Source organism: Sceloporus occidentalis, unplaced genomic scaffold (assembly GCF_023333645.1).
Source record: "Sceloporus occidentalis isolate IW3139 unplaced genomic scaffold, rSceOcc1.0.p SCAF_7, whole genome shotgun sequence".
Taxonomy (NCBI): Eukaryota; Metazoa; Chordata; class Lepidosauria; order Squamata; family Phrynosomatidae; genus Sceloporus; species Sceloporus occidentalis.
Window position 1 is genome coordinate 83879186 of NW_028316987.1, and position 18021 is coordinate 83897206.

General features: G+C 39.6%; 1 protein-coding gene across 1 annotated transcript in view; it reads left to right on the forward strand.

The window, feature by feature from the left end:
* Positions 1–18021, forward strand: part of ADARB2 (adenosine deaminase RNA specific B2 (inactive)) — a 455088-nt gene that overhangs the window by 147859 nt on the left and 289208 nt on the right. Inside the window, exon 2 of the mRNA XM_089533515.1 lies at positions 895–1029. Within this exon, the coding sequence (XP_089389641.1) occupies positions 895–1029 (135 nt within the window). The remainder of the gene's footprint in view (positions 1–894; positions 1030–18021) is intronic.

The following is an 18021-nucleotide window of genomic DNA, read 5'->3' on the forward strand; positions in this document are numbered from 1 at the left end:
TAGAAACCAACAGCCACATGTGTGAAATTCAACCCCGCACATGACTGCTTTTTGGACTTGTTGCCTTGATATAATGCTGCATTGAGGCCAGAAACCAAAACATCAGAATTCTCTGCTCAGTTTCTAGTATCTAGATAATAATATTATGTCCACTTGGCTCCTGTATGTTCCTGCCCTTCTTCTTACTATCAATACTGAACAGTCTTTCCTTTCCCCAAGTATTGTGTGCCATTTTGCCCCGTTTCTACTTTTTTCTTGGCTCCTGTTTTCTTCAACTTTTACTTCCTGGTTTTCATGCTATTGATTACTTTTTCCCATTTTGTCTGTTTTAACTAATCTTCTTACCCTTATTCTAAAATTCTTACTGTCCCATGCAAAGTCCATCATCATCTTACATGCTGCATTTTTTTCAGAATATACTCTCTGTTAAGTATATTGTAGTCACAATTCCTTGTCTCCTTTGTTCCTCCCCCCTGGTATTCTTATGCCCCCTTTCTTGTTTCTATGGGTTCCACTTTCTTAGGGTATGGTCAAGATAGCATCTCTCCTCCATGTGTTTCATATCTCTGATCCTTAAGTCCTCTGTCTCCTGGGATCTCATCCCAGTCTTTACTCTGCTTTCATTCCAGACATACCTACAGGTTTCCCTTCCCTCACAAAGCTGTACTATGCTGTTCCTTTTGTTGCCCAGCTGTCTATGTGTCAGAATCTTCACTACCCCAAATAAAATACAGTACAATTTTTGACTCTCCGAAGACAAACCAAAATAGAAATGAGGGCCAGTGAGGGATGTAACAGAAACGCATAAAGAAAGGTAAACCAGAGCTTGGTAATAGAGCTCCTGAACTGATGTATAATCCTCTGATAAGACTAATATTTCTTTTTATCCAACAGCAGAAAATTCAGGGTGGGTTCACACCCTGCTCCCCCGGATTTCCCAGCGGTTACAGGGGCATTGTAACACCCAGCTCGCAACATGGTTGGAGGCAACAGACAATCGCCTTTCCATGCAGTTAGAGCCGCCACGTGGTAAGTCTTCAAGACAAACATCACACAGTACATTGTATATATGGATTCACTTTGTCAAGAGTGGTTGAATCATGTTTAATATCCACTTGGTAGGAAAAAAGAAACTAAAACACTAGTCTTTTTTACAAAAATGTAAAAAAAAATTGGAGCAGGAATTTATGACTGTGTCCTAACATGTCAGCAAAGGTATCTGATTAATTTAATTTCTTTATTAAATATGTAACCCCCACCTGTCTTCATAAAAACATCCCAGTTTTTCCACATGGAGAGGAAGAGTTCAGTGTGAAAGAGAAACTCAGGTCATTTGCTTACAGCTACACAAATACATGGAGTCATCCATTTGACCAGTGCTGACACTGGGCTTTTCTTTAGTGGTGACTATTGGGAGCAGGATGTGATGTTGAAAGTATGACCATACTGCTAAATACTGTTTGCAGATATAGTGATATATGGGATTACCATCTTTGTGGGTATGCATCATGTGTCTTTAGCTGTTATTTGATGTGGAGGGTGGGAACCAGTGGACAACGTGCTGGGGAAAGCTACATAGATTAAAGATAGAAGAGTGGGAAGAGAGAGAGAGAACCATGCTAACACTATGGTACATTGAATGCTGTACTATTAGTTCACTGCCAAAGTTGCTAGCTGATTCTTGAACTCAGAGTTCAGATGCTCTGGAGCCTATGCAACATTAGATGATGAGGCTTGTGACTTTTCTGGTGTGAGATGGATCTGAGAATGGAGAAATATGCCCAGTAGGTTGCAAGGTCTGTGCTTGGGGATTAGATGCACCTGTTTTCCCTTATTACATGGTCTGGCTCTCCAGTTAGGTTTTAGGTGCCCTGCAAGACCTTGGGATAATGAGCTTTCTCCTGCATCAGGTTTGCCAAATTCAGTCTGTAGTTTTGATGTATGAGGATGGAAAACATTAAGGAAATTATACACACAAGCACGGTGTTTGGCATGGGCTGTTTCTTTCCCCACAATTGATTTGCTGCAGTGTCTTGTAATTTATTCATGCAAGGAAACAATGATGGATGGTGTAAATTATTCTTCTTTTTCCCTTTTGACTTAAATAATAATTGCCAATATCTCAGAACTGTATGGAAATATAGGGGGAAGACAGTGTTCACAAACTGTTGTAAATGGTGGTGTTTGGTGGTTGCTTTCCCTCCATTGTTTCCTTCAAGAAATTGTGATTTTTAAAAAAGCCCCCTCCCCTTCTGATATGGAGTGATATTGCTCTAGATTTTGTTTTTATTTGCAGGACAGGGCATCTAAAGTCTCTATGTGGCAAAGATATCTCTAAAAGAAAAAAAAAAGATATCTCTCTGATTTTCTGATCACATGTTCTTGCACGTTTTAGCTCTTTGGAATGTATGTAGAGTCAGTGCGTCTAAGCATTTTTCCTTAAGACAGTCCTAAGCAGAAATAGAACAATCAGAGAACTTTCTCAAATTCAGTTGGGGAAAATGAACTCAAATACAATGAAAGCTGATCAAAACAACACCAGTGTTTGATCTTTATGGTACATACTAGTATCTGTGTGTGAAAGTAGTAGTCCATTCCAGGTGTTATTGTATAATTTCTGATACCTTTGTTGTGTCCCCAGCCCCATATGATATTTATTTATTTTATTTATTTATTTGGTTTGCACATTTATCACTCAGCCTTCCTACAAGGATATCAGAGTGACAAAAAGAACCATGACCTCATTATAAAGTAAATGAAAAGGGGAGTGATACCCAGAATAATACAGGCTGCCTTGCATCCTATTACCCTTCAGTGGAAGCTCAGTATTGGGAAACTCCAGTTGGCTGGAAAATTATCCCTCTGTAGCCTAAATGTTCAGCAGAAATAGGGGATCCTGCAGAATGGAAGTGAAAATATGGAGGATGAATCAGTTATGGTTGGGAAAAATGATTGAATTCTCTCCTCCTCTGTTACAACTTTAAACCATTTTCATGTCCTGATAACATCATGGCATTACATTCTTGGCAGCTCCTTTTTATCTACTTATTTGGTTGTTTAAGCAGGATCAGCCCTAGTTAGTACTTGGATCAGAGAATGCTAACAAATACTGGGTGCTTTAGGCTACATTTCAGAGGAAGGAACTGGGAAAACCACCTTGGAGTATTTGTTGTCTAAAAAACTTGTTGAAATTCATAGGTTTGCCACAAGTCGACAGGCAGCTTAAACGCGCGCGCGCACACACACACACACACACACACATTTCCAACTGTCCTTCTGCCACCTTCTCCAGGCAAATCACAAGAAGTTTTAAAACAATTTAAAATGTTAATTCAAATAAAACTTCATTAATGAAAATGTCACACAATCAAAATCACAGCATAAAACATTGAGAAGCATTAAACTTGTATCCAAAAAGCTTCCAATATATATTTAGTAAAAAAGCGCATATTTTCCTGGCATTGGAATGGCAATAAGGAAAGCCCCAAAGAAGACTGGCTGGGGAGACTGTTTGATAAATAGACTTGCCAAAATGGCAAACAGCCTTCCTCAAATAGCCATCTTCCTCATATTAGGTGTCAGGGACATCTAATCCTCCTCTCAAAATCTTAATGTATATTAAGATTCCATGAGATATACATGGAGACAGGTAGTTCTCAAAGAATCCATTCTTTGGATGTTTCCTCCCTCATTCCACAGAGAATATCATTGATGTGAGGTGAATATAATTGATGTGGGCTGTTGTTGCTGTTGTATACCTTCAAGTTATTTCAGACTCATGGCAACCCTAAGACTGCCTATCATGGGTTTTTCTGGGGCTGAGAGGGTATGACTCACTCAAGGTCACCAGCAGGTTTTATGATGTTATAGATATCTCCTTTTCTGGTTGGTTGATGGCTTTATATGATGTTATAGATAATACTGATAAACAGGTAAGTATAATTTATAACTGAGATGTCATTGGCCCATATAACAAGTGAACAAGGAATTGAACATCACCAGAGTCCTAATCCTGCGCTCAAACCACTACACCATGCTGTTTAATGTGTTGTAATTCCAGTGTTCCTTCCATGGCAGATGCTGCCTTTTCTTATAAGAAAAGATCAAAATTCCCTATAAGAGAGCAGGCAGCTTTCTATCGTGGTCCCCTTTTTCAGTTGTTAAAAAGCAGAACTAGGAAAATTTCCTTTTTGAGACTTCAGAATCAGGAATCTACCAATGCCCTGTAGGGAGCCGCTTAAAGGTAATGATTTTAAATATTAACAGAGCCAGCAATGCTGAAAATCCTAAATAAACAAACAAACAAACAAACAAAATGGTCTTCTTTCACAAGTTTTGGGTTCTACCTTCCCCTCTGATCCCCACTATTTTGTCAGCACAACTGCTGGGGTCCAACAACCACTGTCAGTAACTCAAATGAGCCCTAGTGGTTAAATCAGACCTTTGAGCAGAGCTAGCAATTTTAGAAGCAGAAGCGTGGTTCCAAAGGCAGTTGAGATAACAGCAGCTGGATGTCTTCCAGGAACTGAAGCAATGCAGGAACCTCCGGGGACACACAGCAAACCAATGCCAGACTTCTTCTGATAAACTACCAGAGAAGCCAAGTCTCCCAAAGTGCTCTTTATTCACAGTGCTATAATACAAATACAGATCTCCAAAACTCCAAACCAACTCCTGCTACAAACCCACAAGCTATCACTTGCAACCCCTGGGTTTATATAGACTCCAGACCATGTGGTCTCCCAAACCCAGTGAGTTCAGGTGTGTAACCATAACAAGTGTCCCCTGTGTAATCCAGACACATTGTTTCATCATCCATGGCTACGGTGCACTTGGACACCAAAGTGTCCTTGAGCCAATGAGCATCAGCTGTGCTAATCAGCTTTGTCCTTCTGCTGAATGCTCATGGTCAAACACACACATCAAGCATTTCCCTGTGTGCTGTGTTTTAACCCTTGACACTCTGACATATTTGACTTGTGAGAAAAACTAAGGAAAAAGAAACAATGTTACAATTTGTTCATCAATACTTTTCTGTGCATCCTACACCAAGTTACACTTTTGGACTTTGTTCAGCAAGTTGATCACAACCTGCAGAAAAGCCTGATCTGACAGAACATTTCTGGACTACAGATCTCAGAATCCTCAAGTCAGCATGGCCACTGGGATCTTGAAAATTTTAGTCTTCAAAAAATAAATGTTTTCCCATCTCTTTGTAACATTTCTAAATGAAAAATTGCAGCAACAAATTGTTTTTGTTGTTGTGTGCCTTCAAGTTGTTTCCGACTTGTGGTGACCCTAAGGCAAACCTATCATGGGGTTTTCTTGGCAAGTTTCTTCATAAGGGGTTTGCCATTACCATCCTCTGAGGCTGAGAGAGTGTGACCCAGTGAGTTTACATGGCTAAGCCAGGATTCAAACTCTGGTCTCCAGTGTTCCATAGTTCAACACTCAAACCATTACAGCATGGTGGCTCTCTAAGAGCCTACTTACAGATGTACTATTATGCTTCCCTTGTTACATATAGCAGCCCTGATTCAAGTGGACTTTCCCTTCCCTCTCCCTTTCTTCTTCCACTGCTGGCATCTTGTGTCTAAAGTATTGTGTTCCCCCTCCCTTCACAACTTTGCTCCAGTCTGTTGCTGGTGCTAATGTTTAGTGACAGTTACTCAGTGCTAATGATCACCTTTGGGGATTTTTCGGGGCACTTGCCTCTTGCTGGTCACTGGTGAAATGTAATCAATAAATCTGCCAGCCAAGCTTTTCATGCTGGCTTTTCTCTTGGAACTAAAGGAACACCACTATTACTGATTTGTGACAGAGTCCCTCTTAAAGGCCAAAGGAGTCTCCCTATGGGAATCTAGCCAGTCCAATTGATCTAGGAAACACACTGGTAAACCTGGAAAGAACAGATGAGGAAACAAGAAGTATTACCACAGATAAGTAGTCTCGTGATGCATGAGCCTTGCCTCAAATAATACACAAAGGAAAAATGAAGCAGGGGAATAGTTTTTAGCTACATTCTTTCCATCTTTCATTTAAAAAAGAAATTTTCTTCCACCCGTGCCTGTTAACATCTGTTCTAGAGAGACGATGCTTTTTTTCTTTTTCTTTTTTGCAATTTCATGTCCCCTAACCATGTGGGGAAATACCTGCCTACTTAGGTAACACTGTATGCATCTTAGGAAGTCCATGAAAACTTTTGGCACATGAAACTTTGAAGATGCCACAAGCCTCTTTTGCAGTTTTAGCTGCAGCAGACAAATACATGTCTGCAGCTTCTAGAAATGTGTTTGCAATGCATTTGATTGTTTAATTAATCAACTTCTATCTAGATGGCAAACTTACATTAACTTTATGCTAAGTGATGTGGATTCCACTAAATAATCCTCAGAATTACAACCATCCCATGATATGTTTTAGGACAAGATGATGCCTCTACCAGTCCATCCCAGATACAGAAAATGGTCAGACTGGCCACTGAAGGGACTGATGAAGGGGCAGCTTTCAATACTGATGGAAAGCTTCTTCTACAGCTCCTAAGAGTACTGAACCAGCTTGGTAGAGGAATGGTTGCAAGGCGTGTAATGGAGCATGCACACTTCTGTTTTTCAATGGAGGCAAATATTCCGGAGGTGCAGCTAAATCTATTTCCTTTCCTGCCACTGGCAGCCCCCAAATATCCAAGACCTAAGGTAGTTTGCTCAATCTCATTATATTAGTAGTGCCCAGTCCCCAATTCTGGTTGGAATTGCCAGCAAAAGATACACCAAGCTGGAGTTCTCAAGGTTCCCTACCAGGGAGAAGGCAGCCTTATATGGTCCTAGATAATGGATTAGAAACATTATCCTTGTGCCCTACAGCTTCAGGAATCCTCCAGGTAATATGGTTAGAAGCCATGCTGGCTGGGGGATTCCAGAAGTTACAGTTCAAAAAAGCAACTTTGCCAAGTTCAGGTTGTTATTGTGTTTATTGCTTCCTAGAATCCACCATATATTTATTTATAACATTGTGGTTGCCATAAAGAGCCCACTTGTAGCCGTACCACCTGGGAGTCATCACCTTGTAATAAGTTAATAATAGGCAATTTCTTTCCTATTTTCATTCTTGAACGAAGTAACAAGTAGTTTCAGCAGCTTTTTTTTTTTTAGCTTCAAGAAAGTTATTGAAATCTACAGTTTTTGAGAATATTCAAGTTTGGGACTTATTCTGCACAATATTCACAGAATGCTATTTTACACAGGAAACAGTTTTCTGCACTGAAATAATAATATCATGCCAATAGAAATACTGAAGTAAAACAAACAATTGTTGTGGTAATGTTGTCTACATAGTAAGTTGTGGTTAATCACCAGTCACTGCATGTCATCTGCCTCCCAGTGCACTTTGTTTCCAAATCATGTGGTTGCTGTAAAGTGCAAATGAAGTTTACACACTTATTTATAATGTATATTTATCCCTCAGTACAATTTTTCAACCCTCATTTGAACCACTATTTGAACCTCAGTGTCCCTCATATGAATAAGGTGATAACAAGGGGTATTACTCTATCTTTACAACCCAATCAGCATCTCAGCACTTACTGAGTCATGTTTGGAGAGCATATCCAGAGTAAATGACTAGTTTGAGCCATTCATTTGGCACCAGTTTCTTCATCTCATGCATCACAGGGTAACTAAAAGGATGAGTAATGTTTTCTTACTTTCGAATTAAATACCTATGAACATTTTTATCAGTTGATTAGAGCAGATCACTGTGTAAGTTGACATTTATTTTTTAATTAATGGCCAGTATAAATATTCTTTCCAGGTGCCTGCTGCAAATTAATTAATGATATCAAGTCAAATGATTTCCCAGAAAGGAATCTGCTATTTCTAACAAACCTGTTACGATTTTGTAGCAAGGGCTGACTATATCTTCTCCTGTAATGCAGGGTTTTACCTTCTATTAAAACAAAGAAATAAACAAAAATGACTTTGACCTTGAAAGGACTGATGGGATCCTTGGATAGTTCTTTCTTAATTGACTCCAGTTTGTGATTTTAAAATTCTCTGCAGTCTAACAGAAATTTCTGACAATGCCAGCTCTTTCTCTCTCCCACTCTGCTTCAGTCTCTGACCACATCTTAAGGTCCATCTTCCCCTATATATTCTTTCCAATGCACTCCAATCACAACATCAGAAGTCCAGCTCTGGCATCACCATTTGAGATGTAGGATTACAAAGGGCAGGGTTTTTCCCCCTTCTCTTACAGCACCCACATTGTTGAGTGCTTTCCCTAAGGAGCCCTGCCTGGCCCCATCCTTAAATTAGTTTTATTACCTGATATGGGATGAATGACTTGGCAAGGTCTTCACTGGTTGCTTTTTTTCTAATTAATTTTTATTGAGTTTTTACAATAAAATACATAAAGTCTGTAGAACAATGACAGAAAGAACAACAAGAACAACTAACTACAAGGGCCAAAGGTATGTATATGATGAATAGTTATTTTGCAGCAGAATAAAAAAAATAGTTCTCAGCAAGAACCAGAGAGTCTAGCTTTTTTTCTTATTACTGCTGCCAGATTAGAAGCAGCCAAATGTTGGAAGCCAGGTGACCTTTCCATTGAGAACTGGCTGCTATTTTTTTTAATAAAAGAAAATTGTTTACATACACTACTACCCTGCTACTAAATTGTCAGTGGTACACAAAACTAATCATAGTGCTGCAATATAGGCTAAGGAATTCTGTACAAAGAAGGTGCAGTTTGTTGGCAGAGCCTCTGCAAGATCCATTTCCTTGCCTTGTGGCCATTAATGCTGGGGGTTGAGGTAGAGATGGAATATTCCTTTATCCTTCCCATTGTTTTCAATGGATGGGATTGCCTACACCATTCCTAGGACTGGCATAGAATCCCACCAATGAGATGGTTGTGTTGGGGAAATGTGGGGAAATGATGGGGGTTTGGTGAATGGTAGTTCTGTGGTTGGTCTCCCTCCCCTCCTTATTTCTCTATTCCTTCAGAGGATGAACCCCACTCAATGGAGCTTTCCTTCCATGTGCCAGGGGACCTCCAACTAGTCATCCTGCCAGTGAATAGCACTTTTTCACTTCCAAAGTCCTTTCAGCCAGCCTCCAGTATTGTATTGCTCTCTAAAAGTATAGGATTTCTCCTTAAACAACAGAATATGAACATTAGAAATAGATATTAAAATTAAGCATAACCAGAATATCAGTTAGGTATAAATGCATAACTGGTAGCCTCCTCTGTCTGTGTGTGTGTTATGACAACAATTATTTTCTTACTAATTCATGCTGTTACTGTTTTTGTTTTTGTTTTTCATTTTAATTGATGTTGTGATAGCTTGATTGTCTAGCTGTTAATTGTCTTGGCTTTTTAAAAAGTAAACAGGGTTAGGTGCAGTTTAAAGATCCACCTCAAGCACTTTATCTTCACTTGTGTTGTTGAGTTTCTCTATTATACATTTGAGCTGGATAAAAATTTTGGAGACTCCATAGTTCTGTAGAAGATGCAAGCACTGCATCCTATATTCCATCTTCATCTAAAAGTATAATCAGTCACAGGTCTGGAAAAGATCCTCGTCTCATACCTCAGACAGCTACTGTTGGTCAGAATAGGAAATAATATATGACCCTTTCTTTTATTTGTAGTCCCAAAGCATGCATACTGTCTGGGCTGGCCCAAGTTAGACCCCTTCACAAATTTTATGGCCGAGAGGTGGAATTCAGTGGGAATGTAATTTGTCATTAAATCTCTTCTCAAATACAGCAACAACTAATTTTAGCAGTTTTCTTCCCACTGTGAGTCTTCAAAAACAATGCAATTTTCAAAGCTATTCTTGATTCAGGATTTATTTTACACAAGATTTAGGCACACAGTTTTGCACAAATGAAACATCATTTTTTTTCTGTGCAGAAAAATAATAATCTATGCAGAAATATTACTTCCTGTGCAGAATCTACTCAGGATGGAAAACAAAGCATCGAATGCATTTCTTCATTACTGGGGCCTTCATAACATTTCAGTTATTTTCTATCACCTGTCTCCCTGCTCACCTCACCCTAATTCCTTACCTGGCAGAGATGTCCTTTTTGTGAATTTATGGTGCATTTCTAGGCCTCTAGGTAGAAATGTCCTTGTGTTTCTCTGGGGAATAATTGCTATGGCGGTAAACATTAGCTGCTCTGCTTGGGGTGTTTCTGAGCAACACCAGAATAAATGTTCAGGGCCTAGAGTGCAGGCATATGATTGGCATGTCTATTACCGCTGCCCTGTGTGCCTTCTTGTATTTCTTTTTATTAGTAATTACGATCTGAGGGCTCAGGCTTTGGAACATTGGGCATGAGACGTAACAACATTAATGAGATGGTTGTCAATAATAAGCGCCAGACGTCAGGATTTAATTTGGGACCATATTCCCCACATCTCAGTCCCAGAAACCTGTGTTCAGTCCCAAAATGCATCTCTTGATCACAAAGGGAAGAAACAATGCAACATTTGAGTCCTTTCAGCACTTAGTGATGCTGCTATGTAAATGGAAGATACAGGGAGATGGGTACCCAAAGAAGGAAGCACATTATCCACAGTTTCTTCTTGATCACACTAGGGGGCAAACAGGATTTAAACGAGAGTTAAAGAGGAAATGTCATGTGATAAACATCAGGCATTTCCTGTTTAACTTTCATTTAACTCTTGTTTAAATCCTGTTTGCCCCCTAGTGTGATAAAGCAGTAAATCTGTTTGATTTTGATTTCTTTAATTTATATCCTACCTTTCGTCTAACATGGGAAGCAAGGCAGCTCCAGTTAAAACAGAGGATGTTTAGGTCAAAAGTCATGACTTCCAGGACCTGATTTTCTATAACTGTTATAGGTGAACATCGCCTTTGCTCCCACAATAGACACAGAATGTAACTTTAAGAAGGTGGATCTTATCTCATTTCTCCATTGCTGGGCAGTACGCAACATGTATGCAACCCAGACTTCTCCAGCATCTTTTCAAGAACAGGAAAATCTTGTTCTCGAAAAGATGTGGCAGATGCCTGGGTTGCATACAGGCTTCATACTGCTTGTCGGTGAGGAAATGCAATAAGATTCATTTTCTTAAAGTTACATCCTGCATTTATCGTGGGAGCAAAGGCAGTGCAATAAACTCCTATAAACAATTTGACAGTAACTCATTTCTCCGACATTAAAGGTATAACCAAGTTGCTTTATGCAGTAATGAAGAATTGTTCACTCCCTTTGTGGTGTAGCTGTAAATTTTAAAGTTACTTTTATAGTCACAGAATCAATCATGATGAAGGAAGAATAGCACATGGTTGAAGCTCTGGTTCATATTCTGTGTTGTGCTTCTACTTTGTGCTCTCTTACCAGTGTTGAGACAAAAATAAGGGGATAGGAAAATTTGTACCACAAGGAAGCAGCTCATGGCAATCATATTTATTTGTTTTAGTAAGCAGAAAGAAACTACCCTGGTGGCACAGTGATTAAATCCAGGTACTGCAGCCACACTGTTGTGAGTTTGATCCCAGGGCTCCAAGGTTGAGTCAGCCTTCCATCCTTTCATAGGTCGGTAAAATGGGGGGCAATTGGCTCACAGATAGGGTTGCCATAATTGTCCACTATTACCAGGGACAAAATGTGGAACAAATTCGAGACCAAACTGTAGGACAACTGCAGGACAAAACTCAGCCCAAAATGTAGGACATTTAAGAAAAATGGATGACCTTAAATGTCCTACATTTTGGGCAGAGTTTTGTCCTGCAGAAACAGATTATAAACCACTTAAAGAGTGCTGAGTTCACTATTAAGTGGTAAAGAAATGTAAATGCTATTGCTGTTACTACTTGAAAAATGGAAAAGTAAAAAAATCTTATTATGGTACCTAATAATATTTGGGGTGTATGTAATGATAACTGTAACTAGCTGCATTTAAAGCTAATTCAAACTTTGGCTGAACTCTGGGTGGCTTCTCAATAGGAACCAGAGAACCAAGGAGTTGGGATCCAATAGAGATTATTGTTTTGCATGCAAAATTGCAGCCTGAAATAGAAGCATTTATAACGTTGTTGTTGTTGTTGTTGTTGTTGTTGTTGAAAAAGAAAGCCAGTGGTTTGTCTGAGTGGGCAAGGTCACTCCAGTGCTGGCAAATGTATTACAGGGTTACTCAGTGCTCCAGCATATAACCCTGATAGGTCACCATATTGGGTAGTTGCACACAGACCATAACAACCTTTTGCATAATCTGATTACTTCATAATAGGCATTGATGAACAATTGATGTTACTAGAACTAATTGAAGATTACACAGAGCTTTCTGGTGGGCTAGGAAGTTTCTTAAAGTAGCACAGATATCTGATGCCTACTAGATAGGACACACACACACACACACACACACACACACACACTGAAACAAACTGAAAAATAATTGAAAAAAGGGTAGCAGCTGGATGCAAGAATGGGCATTTTTTAAAGTTTTTGCAGAAGTAATGCTGCCATAATAATCAGTACTGTATTCTCTTTTTTGGAACTTGCCTGACCCCTCCCTACTCACCTTATATAATTTTAAATAAATGGATGCTTCCATAAGGTTTTTGTGCATTCTCCTTACAAGGAAACTGGCCCTGTCACAACTGCCCCTTGAATTGCCTACTGTCTGATAAAGAGGTGAATTACACATGTTTAAAAAATGCCTTACAGATGCTCCTCAAATCAGCACATTGACAGGGAAAAAGTAGTAACATTTGTATTTCTTGTAGGATAACTTTTTGTTTGCAGCCTTACTGTTTCTTATTGCACTTTTGTAAGCTACATTGCAGTCAGTGATATTTTGGCATGTATAATGGATTAATGGGTTGCAACCTTGTAGCTTCAGCCTTTGGCCACAAGCAGAGACATTTAGGACAAAGTGAAGCTGCTTCCCATACTTAACTCAACCCCATTGTGTTGGGAGACATTGAACTCTGGAGCATTTTCACAGCAGGGACCTTTTCATCCCTGCAATCCAGAGGCCTGATGGAGTGAATTAAGAATGGCAAGGAAACTCCTTCCTTTTTGTGGGTTTTGTCAGGAATGAGTATCATTACTTGAAAAAGTGGTGCTAGCAGTTAGCATTCAGTGATGGCGGGAACTTTGTTACAAATGGGTATCATTTCACCACAAAAATTGTGGGAACTCAGTCATCTTCTAACAGCCTGCTGGGTCCATTTAAGACCAGCATCTGAACATCATCTGCCCACCAATATACTGCGATGTATTAATCTTTTTTTACTGCTTTGCGGCTTGATTTGTGGTTCTCATTTCTCTAGCCCGAAGGCTATGGTTTTCTAAAGTGACGGTTACACTCAGATCCTTACAGGGAGCAAAATTACATACATAATACATTTATGGATTCCTTTTAGTTACTCTGTAATGGATTTCATATTATGGATTTCTTCCAACCCTAAAGAATTTTGCAAGAAAAGGACCATTAGGATTTTATGGAAGTTGTGACTCCATGCAGGATGTTTACTTTTGTTCCCATTCCCTGGCAACAGAATGAACACAGATGGAATGTCAAGTTTATTAGTTGTTGTATACTGTTGCCATCTCTAGAGCTTTGCTTCCTTTCCAGTGCTAATAAAGCAACTTACTTCCACTTGCAGGTATTACAGGAAAAGGCAACAAATTCAGGACAAAGTGGCATATTTATTGTTTATTATTTTAAATGTGTTTTAAAGACCTGATGTTTATGCTTACCGGAATTCTGCAGCACAGACCACTTCCAGAGCTTGGAAGTTACATTTTTGATTGTAACATTCAGGATCCCAGCCAGGATGTCCATTGGCCATCCTGAGTGGGGGATTCTTGATGTTGGAGACTAGAACATAACTTATCAAGCTGTGTGACCACTTCTAATTCCATTTTACACATGGACAGCTTAATAATTCACAGGGCACTTCATGACACTATAGTCTCAGTAGATCTATAGTGGTTCAGACACTTGGGGAAGGGGGCTCAAAACAGCAGAAGAATGGTTGATTCCACCCAGGGTATGAGCACAAAAAGCAGTCCAAGAAGGGTCCAAAGCCATACAGAGAGTCACTGAGAAGTTTATTGCATGCACTTTTCAGCCCGATCCAGGCATGGGGAAAGATTGGGCTGGAATGGGGGGGGGGGACTGATTTTATTGCACACAAAATTGTTCCTGTGCTGCCACCTGACCATCACCCTTCCCCCAGCCACTCTTCTCCTGGTGATTTTGGTACCACGGAATTTTGGTACCACAGAAGCTTTCCATAGTACCAAAATTGGCTGACAGAATGCAGCTGAGGGATGTGCGATGGTCGGGCAGCAGTCCAGCAGCAATTTAGTGTGTGATAAAATCTGTTTTACCCCATTTCAGACTGATCCCATCCCATGCCTGGATCAGGCAGAAAAGTGCATGCGATAAACTCCTGAAGGGAAGAGTCCAAGGAACAAGCCAAAGGTCAGGACATGAGAGAATGTAACATGATGCTAAGCAAAGACAGTAGATCTGTTACTTTGCAGCAAAGAGGTGGTCTTTGTTGTGCTGATTTATAGCTAGCTATAAGTCAACATAGCTGGACTGGTTAGCCCAGCTGTCCTTAAAAAAACAAAAAACACATGGTATCCTGCTCCTTCATTGCTGCTACTTTAATCTCTGACATTCAGGCAGGTACATTATCTCTACCTCCTGTACAGGGTCCTTATGGGATGGCCCAGTTTTCCACTCCAAGGCAGGTCTGCCAGCCCCATCTGGCTCTACAACGAAGGTTTCAGCCACCTCTGGCTCTGTCTGGATTTTCATTTTCCCTCTCTTCATCAGAGGGAGAATCCTACAGGTAGGACACAAGGCCACCAGACATACACATGTGAACTAAATGTTAAAAAAATACATATAGAGCTATGTCTAAATGGTAACTCTGCAGTTTTAATTTTCCCTTCATTAAAATAATGTGTGGAAAGAAAGTGAGCTATATACAATGCCCCCTATATTCCCATTGTTGCTGTTGTTCCTACCATTCATCTTGACCTTCCTGGTTTCCTGCAGGATGCAAATATTCTTTGCCTATTTGTTTAAAAGTGTGTGGAATATTCCCTGTGACTGGAAGCCCTGATCATGCTTTAGGCCAGGGAAGCATGTGTTACCTTACTTTCCATCCAGGTGTCCTTTGAATGTGCACTGGAGAGGGGGGAGAATAATCCCAGCATGTGACTAGTGTTTTATTGTAATGGCCACCACTGAACTTCAACATCAAGACTGTTGAAAAAAGAGTCTGAATACAACTTTCCCCCCTTGAAGTATATAGCCTATGCCTAGATCCTGTTGACTGGATAAGATGAAACATAAAGAATGTGAATAATTTTAAAATAAGTGGCCAGTCATCATTAATTCATTTTGTGCTCATTACAGGGCCATTAATCATGATTTATGCATTGGGTACTAATATGGACTTGCAGTGAAACTCTGGCTTGCCTCTAATTTTATTTCAAGGAAAAAAATAATTGGATTGCTTAAAACTTGACCTCTTTTGCCTTGTTCCTCAGTCTTTCAGAAGTGATAGCCATGGGGAAATTAATCGTTTTGGTGATCAACGAAAGAGCCCTTGGTTGTGTTAGCTTTCATGCTAAATCTAGGACAGGGCAGAGCAAAAATCTGTAAAAGGCTATATTGAATGAAATGGTGGTGGCCCAGTTCAAGTCAAGCTAAGTTTTGCATTATAAAGCCATAATACCTGTCATGGGTAGAGAGTGTTTCTTGGTTTGACAGCCCAGTACTTCTAATGGTGGAAGTCCCTGTCAACACTAGACATATTCCACAGCAGTACCAAACTTTCCATCCATGACAGAACACAAGAAGAGAGATGCTGTGTGAGCCTATCTATAGTTTAGTACTGTATTCACTCAATGATTAACAAGATCACAGAATCATAAGAGAGAGGGGGGACATTTAGTCCTGCCAGGTAACAACACACAGCTGGAGCACTCCTAAGAGATGGCTCTCCAACCTCTGCTAAAAGACCTCCAATGAAGGAGAGTCCACTGTCTCCCAAGGCAGTTCATGCCATTCTCAAACAGCTCGTACTGTCAAGAGATTCATTGTGATGTTTAGGTGAACCTTGAATTGGTCTAGGGAACAGGCTGTAATCTAGAAATGTTAACAAATCTTGCTAAATTACTAATTTTCCCCAAGACAAGTTGTCATGACATCGCAAAAGAGGGACTGTAGAGAGTTTGTTAACCTCTGGGATATTTTTGACCTCTGGGAAGAGAAGAGGGTTGAACAAAATGCCTCTTGTGCAAAATGAGTGTCTTTTTTTTTTTCTCTTTCTGAAGCAAAGTACAACCACAAGAAGTACAGAAGGATTGTTAGATCAATCCAAAAGAAGCAGACAAGCCTCTAATTTTAAAAAGCCCATGAAATAAGTCATCAGCTATCAAAAAAGTTGTTGTTGTTATGTGCCTTCATGTCGTTTCCGACTTATAGCGACCCTAAGATGAGCCTATCATAGATTTTCTTAGCAAGATTTGTTCAAAGGAGGTCACCCAGTGGGTTCCATGGCTGAGCAAGAAATCGAACCCTCGTCTCCAGAGTCATAGTCCAACAATCAAACCACTAGGCCATGCTGCTGCACTTCTTTTTTTAAAAAACTGTAATTTGTAAATGAAAAACTTTGTGCAATGCAAAACTTGTCCTATAAGTGATGAGAAAAAAATTGCGGTTTCTCATTCTCATGCAGAGGAAGAAGGCAAACAAGAATTTATATCCCTAATGTAAATCAATGTGCTGTTGAGTATCAGGTGTACATTTGTTGAAATATGTTCCTGTTAACAAACAAGCAGTGCCTTTTTTGTCCCTAAACAACACAGAAAATGTAACATTTATGCTCAGATTAAATACAAACTGTCTGTTAAACCTCTAATTATCTTCTTGGCTTGTGGATAAGATGGTACTGTTCAGTTATTAGTTTTTGTTCACTTGTCAGCTGGAAAAACACATTACTTCCAAGCAACATAAAAGAGGAGAATTTCTACAAATTGCTTTCTTAGCATAGTTACTGTAACCCTGGCACAGAATTACCTGCTTCTAGGAATTACATTATCAATCTGGTAACATGAAGTCTAACATTTTTCTGCAGAATATCAGAATCTAGAGAATAATGAACGCAGCATGTAGTTGTAATCTAACAAATTCTTTTCTTCACCTGTTCTGCATATCTGATTTCATACAGGTAAAAAACATTTTAGTGAAATAGTTTAAGTAAAAAACAAAAATAGATTCTCCAGTAACTCCTTAGTGTAGTAGAGGCTTGGTTTATAGGGTCAAAGTGTTGTCAGATTAATCTTTCACAGTATACTTTAATTCTTCATGTGTCCTATAAATGCATTCCTCTGCACACAAATTTGGGGAACCTTTGTCCTAAGTCTGTGGCTGTTGCTCCCATGAAATATTTTGCTAAGAGGAGCTGGGGCACTGAGGGAGCATTTGGTAGCTTTCATTTTTTTCCTCCTCCCTCTCCCCTTCTTGCCTTTTTTTATTGTGTCTATGATGCTTATAATAAATAACCAGCTGCCATAAGACATCAGAGCTAGCACTCTTGAATGCTACTGCTGCTGTCATTATGGTTATAACTGCTATATAGCAGAATGACGGAAGCTGTCTCTTTCCAGGACTAAAATACAGGGATACATTTAATACTTGGCACATTTACATCAAGCACAGTTGCTAGATGTTTGAGGTTATGATTCCTTCACTTTCTATTTTAACAAAACTTAGGCTGCCAAAGAAAGCACAGGAGAGAGGTTTTCGTCTTGTAGCTATTAAAATTCCTCATGTTTCTTGCTTGCCACAGAGCTGCAGGAAGTAAGCAATCCTTTGTGGACCAGTTTGTATATAATAGCTATAGGTCGTATCAAATATGTGTGGATGTTAAGTAACATGGGTAGATCATTTGCCAACTAATTTTGGTCAAACAGATTTGGAGGTAGGAATTCACTAGATCTGTTACAGTGC